This window comes from Trypanosoma rangeli (assembly GCF_003719475.1).
Source record: "Trypanosoma rangeli strain AM80 chromosome Unknown Tra_15.4_contig_00681, whole genome shotgun sequence".
In the NCBI taxonomy this organism is placed as follows: Eukaryota; Euglenozoa; class Kinetoplastea; order Trypanosomatida; family Trypanosomatidae; genus Trypanosoma; species Trypanosoma rangeli.
Window position 1 is genome coordinate 1 of NW_021706432.1, and position 5276 is coordinate 5276.

General features: G+C 58.0%; 5 protein-coding genes across 5 annotated transcripts, besides 2 other annotated features; all 5 read left to right on the top strand.

Moving 5' to 3' along the window:
* On the top strand, positions 1 to 402 carry TraAM80_09788 (uncharacterized protein; the record flags this gene model as incomplete). The annotated part of the gene is made up of 1 exon (XM_029386451.1): positions 1 to 402. A coding segment is annotated over one exon (402 nt), but the record flags the coding sequence as incomplete, so codon positions are not given.
* A 13-nt stretch (positions 403 to 415) lies between these two features.
* Positions 416 to 2953, top strand: TraAM80_09789 (leishmanolysin; the record flags this gene model as incomplete). The annotated part of the gene is made up of 1 exon (XM_029386452.1): positions 416 to 2953. One exon carries the CDS (start codon positions 416 to 418, stop codon positions 2951 to 2953), a length of 2538 nt encoding a protein of 845 aa, XP_029233686.1.
* Positions 2954 to 3011: 58 nt separating this feature from the next.
* Positions 3012 to 3035: a microsatellite.
* Positions 3036 to 3357: 322 nt separating this feature from the next.
* Positions 3358 to 3390: a microsatellite.
* A 315-nt stretch (positions 3391 to 3705) lies between these two features.
* TraAM80_09790 (uncharacterized protein) lies at positions 3706 to 4119 on the top strand (the record flags this gene model as incomplete). Its single annotated transcript, XM_029386453.1, has 1 exon — positions 3706 to 4119. The coding sequence occupies one exon, from the start codon at positions 3706 to 3708 to the stop codon at positions 4117 to 4119; it is 414 nt and encodes a 137-aa protein (XP_029233687.1).
* Positions 4120 to 4378: 259 nt separating this feature from the next.
* Positions 4379 to 4972, top strand: TraAM80_09791 (uncharacterized protein; the record flags this gene model as incomplete). The annotated part of the gene is made up of 1 exon (XM_029386454.1): positions 4379 to 4972. The coding sequence occupies one exon, from the start codon at positions 4379 to 4381 to the stop codon at positions 4970 to 4972; it is 594 nt and encodes a 197-aa protein (XP_029233688.1).
* Positions 4972 to 5276, top strand: TraAM80_09792 (uncharacterized protein; the record flags this gene model as incomplete). Its single annotated transcript, XM_029386455.1, has 1 exon — positions 4972 to 5276. A coding segment is annotated over one exon (305 nt), but the record flags the coding sequence as incomplete, so codon positions are not given.

A 5276-nucleotide genomic window follows, 5' to 3' on the forward strand; every position in this document is an offset into this window, starting at 1 on the left:
GTGAGTGCACGGCGAGGTGTATTTAATAAAATGGGGAAACTTTCGTTGACGAGTTGTCGAGGGGGAAATTATTTGCGTGCGGCACGCTGCGAGTGCGCCAATCAACACACGTGGAGGGTGTGTGACGCCGTTGCCCCCCCGGGTGCTGCTCAGCGTAAAGAGGAGGAGAACATAGCTCGTTTTTTTTGGGCCGGAAGGTGCGTCACTGCCGGGTGGCGACATCGTATGGAGGCGTACATGCCGTGCGTGGTGGTTGAAGCGGTTTCTTGTTTTTTCCTCAGCCTCGCTGAGGTGCTTCACTTCCACGAGCACCGCGGTGCGGCTGGGAGGCGGGCGATTGCGGCTGGGTTGCTAGTGGCGGTGGTGTCGCTGCGAGAGCTTGTTTTTGTGGCTGCAGAGTGAAGGCATCTGCTGCATGTCTCTTGTCGTGGTGGTACTGCGTGCACCGTTTATTTTGTATTGTTTTTATTGTTTTTTTCAATTTTATTTTTTGTTACGCCACGCCCCACTCCTGCTGCAGTGCGCTGAGGGAGGTGGGGACGTTGGGGTTTTTGTGGAGTTTGTGGGGGTCGTGATGGGAGGTCCCGCCGGCATGCGCACTGCGTGTTGCTGCTGGCAGGGTTTGAAGGGGCTGGGCGGGGTAGACGGTAAGCGAGGTGGTTATGAATTTTTTTATTTTTATTTTTTGGTGTCTTCGGGGGCGTCCCACACTGCGGACTCTCCGTGCGGGTGCGTGTGGGTGTTTCTTTCGGGCCGCGCACAACAGTCGCTGCTACCGCCGCCTTCTTTGCGGCTGCCGTCTCCTGTGGGGGGCGGCGAGTGCGTGATTGTGCGGCCCATGCGTTTGTCGGTGCGGCCTCAGTTGTGGACTGCCGCTGTTTTTTGCGGTGAGCCCAACTGTGGGTGCGGGCGGTGCCTATCGTTGTATTCATTTTTTTGTGTATTTTTTTCACCGCCTAAAGGGTCTGCGCCACCACTACTACTGCTACCACTAATAATGCCGGTGCTGATGTTGAAACGGAAGCAACACGGGCAGTTTCTTCAGGCGATGTGCCAGCCACCCCGCAGCATGCCGTTTCTATCACTGGCGGTGTTTTTGCTGTTGGTGTGTTGTGCCGCTGGGTGCCTCGCTGTCGATTCCGACCGGAAGCACAGCTGCGGGTTTGACGAGATGATGGGGAGGTGGCCGCCGGCGACTGCGGTGGTGCGTGATGTGCCGCGCAGAGGACAGGGCGAGATGCAGGCGTACACTGTCGCCGCACAAGGCGTGGGGAGTGAGTGGGCCCCGATCCGCATCAAAGTGTCCGCGAAGGATATGGACGACCCGTCGAAGCACTGCACCGCAGAAAGGCCTTGGCGCCTGGTTGATGGCGACTGGCAGGAATGCACGGAGGACATTATGCTGACGGAGGCAAAGAAGGACATCGTTTTGAAGCAACTCCTCCCGGCCGCAATTAAGCTGCACGCTGAGCGTCTGTCCGTGAGGCCTGTGGAGGGTCCCCTCCCCATACCAGAGAAAGATCTAGGGCTGTGCCACGATTTCACTATCCCTCCCTGGCACCACACGATCGGTGTGAGCGGCGCCGACATGGTGCTCTACATCGACGCTCGCGTGAGTGGAAGTGCCATTGCATGGGCAAATATGTGCGTCTTTCTGAAGGACGGACGTCCGTACGCGGGCGCCGTGAACTTCAACCCTCGGCACATAAAGGCCACTGATGAATTAGTTGGTGCTGCAGCGCACGAAATTGGGCACGCTCTTGGGTTTTCGTTTGAATGCCTTTTGATGTTCAATATGGTCTCCATCATCCCCAATGTGCGTGGGAAGAAGGGTGTGTGGGTGGTTTCCTCACCGAAGGTGAAGGAGCTGGCGAGGAAGTACTACAACTGCCCCACACTCGCGGGCATGGAGCTGGAGGACGGGGGTGGGCCGAATCCAAGCTTGAGTCACTGGGAGGAACGCAATGCAATGGGTGAGTTGATGGCTCCTGCGGGTAAGCTTTTATATTACTCGGCATTCACTCTTGCGGCATTTGAAGACATGGGTGTGTACAAGGCCAACTACGGCATGGCGGACCCGTTGCGGTGGGGCAACAACTCTGGTTGCGGGCTGCTGGAAAATAAGTGCTTCATTAACGGCCGCACCGACTACCCTGAGTTGTTCTGCAAGCAGCAGTCATTTAAAGGAAGGCTGTTCTGCGCGTATGATCGTCTTTCTCTGGGGTACTGTGCGCTAAAGACTCACAATAAGTCCCTTCCACCGCAGTTTCAGTACTTTGATGACCCCCGAGTTGGCGCTAATTGGGACTTTACGGACTACTGTCCGTATGTTTTGGGGCGTGGGGCGTCTGGGTGTCTAAACGGTGACCCTAATAAGTTCCCTGGAAGCTTCATTGGCTCGAGCTCACGGTGTGTAAAGGGGGAGGGGCTTCGCTTTGATTACCAAGAGATTGGCGATGTGTGCGTGAACACGCAGTGCAGTGGGGGTAGGCTGAGGGTGCAGTTTCTTGGCGACGGCACGTGGTACGACTGCAATGAGGGCGAGATGGTTGCGCCGTCGGGGGACGAATGGCGCGGGGGCATCAGGTGCCCCAAATATGCCGACGTGTGCACAGTCCTCCCCAAATTATTTGCCCGCCCAATACCAGTCGTTGCCCCACCACTGGCGGAGGAGTCAGACCCTGCAGACACAAATGATGAATCAGGCGGCACTCATCCTGAGCCCGATGCCTCGCCCTCAACGTATCCGTCGCACACCACCAACCCGGAACGCAACCCAACCAGCATGCGTGGTGAGGTTACTCCGAACCCGTATGGGAAAAGCAGCGTTGGAGGAAACGGGAATCACGGGGGGAAGGGATTCGGAATCGGTGACACTTCAGTTATGGCTGTGGGCCTCAGTTCCCTTGCGGCTCTCGCCGTGGCCGCCGCCGTGGCGATGGCGGCTCTCTGAGCAGCAGCAGCAGCAGCGGCTGGGCAAAAAAAAAATGTGTGGTGGGATAATAATGTGCATATATGTGTATATATATATGTATCCGTGGACTGTGGAACCACGCAGTCAAGATGTATAACACGGTCATAATGCAACGTACCCACACACATTAACTGCGCCTCGGCGGTCCTTTTGTAAAGCAACTGCAACTCCCACTTTGTACTTCCACCACTTCTGCGAAAGACATGGAAGTGGTTTTTGTTTCAAATTATTTTTTTTTTGTGGGCCATATCTTTCTCTCTTCCTGGACTGTGCTCAAAGGGAAGAAGGAGAGCATGTGTGTGTACTGACCGTCCCACTTGTTGCTGCGCGTCCCCACTACTCGGTGGACGTGCCCACGCTTCGGCTTCACTTTACGGGATGTGTTTTTTGTTTTTTATGTTTGTTTGTGTTTTTTTGTCGACTGCGCCTATTCCTCGCGCTGCGTGTTTGTGCTTCCAATACATTTCTGTTTCTGCGCCTAGCTGTCATTCGTGCTGATTTGCCGTCTCATTGCATCTTGCAGTCCTTCCTTTTCTTATTGCTTGTTTTTTTTGTCCGTGCATGTCCTCTGCATGTGTAGGAGCTAACACACACACACACGCCATGTCGAGCACGCTGTGGAGCGGTGTGAACCTTTGAGGACGCGTGCACGCACGAGTGTTCAGGTGGCGGCGGCCCTCGCCAACATGCCCGTGACGCCCAGGCCGTGATGGTTTGGCCGCGAGAACGGGATGGAGGAGGTGTTTCTGCAATTTCAGTCCGTGCGGCCGCTACCCCGCGCTGCAGACAGAGGAGGGCTGCGTCTTCGAGTCCGTCGCCATCCTGCGGCACATCGCGCGTCTCGATCCGGGCGGCGGCTTCCTGCAAGGCTGAACACTGCCAGAGAGCGGACGGGTGGAGTTGCAGGCAGTTCCTCTGGTGAGGCCGGTCGACCGGTTGCAGTGCGGTGGTGGTGCAGTTCCCGCGCTGCCGTTGGTATGCCAGGGTTGGGGCGGGCGTTGTTCTACCAGAGCGGGAACACGCGACTTCGGCGGTGCTTTGGGGTGGGGCGTGACCTCGGGCCGTTCCGCTGCACGCGCAGACTCGGCACTGTCCCTCTGTGTCTCGCAGGGCACAGTGGAGTGGTTGGAGCGTGCTCCTGCTGAAAGGACTGGTGCTGGCACCGGGGCGCGGTGGACTTGTGCTCCCTGCACGAGGCGCGTTTCTTGTCTGAGGAATGGGGTGGGTTCCCTTTTCCTTCGGCGGCTGGCGGGCGGGCCTCGCTCCGCCACCGCAACGAGGCTGTGATCTTTGAGTAATTGTCGGTGGCGGTGTTGGGGCCACACACCGGCGCAGGGAGGAAAGCGGCAAGGCGCCGAAGGCCACTGCAGAGTCACGGCTTCAGTGCTTTGCTGTACGCAAAGGATGATAACTTGTTTGCCGTGTGCGAGAGAAGGGACAGTGAGACAAGCAGCCTTCTTCTTGTGCCCCTCACCGAGCAGCAGCAGCGGGTCACAAGGCTGGGCAGTCTGCAGCTCTCCCGTGCCTGCGGATGGGTTAGTTGGCTTTTTGTCCGGCGCTGGGAATGCCACCCAATGGGCCGGCGATTACCGTTGGATGAACGCTGCAGTAAGTGGCGTGACAAGGATTGTCGATGGCTTTAACCTGACGAGGCCCGCGTTGCGGATTGTGAGGCCAGTGATTGAGCGGGCAGGGGCGCCGGCGTACAGCTTCGGTGGGCGTGGGCGTAGACCGGCACGTGCAGGAGCTGAGCCCGAGCTAGGACGGGAACAAGCGCTGGCGGACAGGCGGCAGGGGAGGCGCCCACATTGGCGGCGAGAGGATGGGCCGCTGGGGGGCACTCTCGTGTCTGCGTCGGTTCCCGGCAGCACGACGGACGCGGGCGATGGGGCGGCCGCCGAAGAAATACTGCTGCCGCCGCAGGATGAGTTGGTGCACGTCCTTTTTGGGGGGCGGCGAAGCCGGTGCGGGGTGCAGGGGGCGCAGGGAACGAAGTGATGCTGACGAACGTTTTGCTGTACAGCCGGCTGTTGAACACCACGGAGCTGAAGGCGCTCGTGAAGGAGAAGCCCGCCCCTCCGGTGACGACAGAAGCGCCGTTGCCCACGGCCCCTCCGCAGGTCACGAGCGACAGCTCCGTGCGTGGGTGTGTGGCTGCCTATTTCTCTTCTGAGTGGAAGGGAACAACAGGGAAGGAGGTGGACCCGCGCTGGAAACCGCGCCAACTTCTTTTTGCTCGTGATTTTCTTTGTTTTGGGAGTCCCCGTTTTCCTTCTTTTTTTTTTGTCTTTTTTTGCTTGTG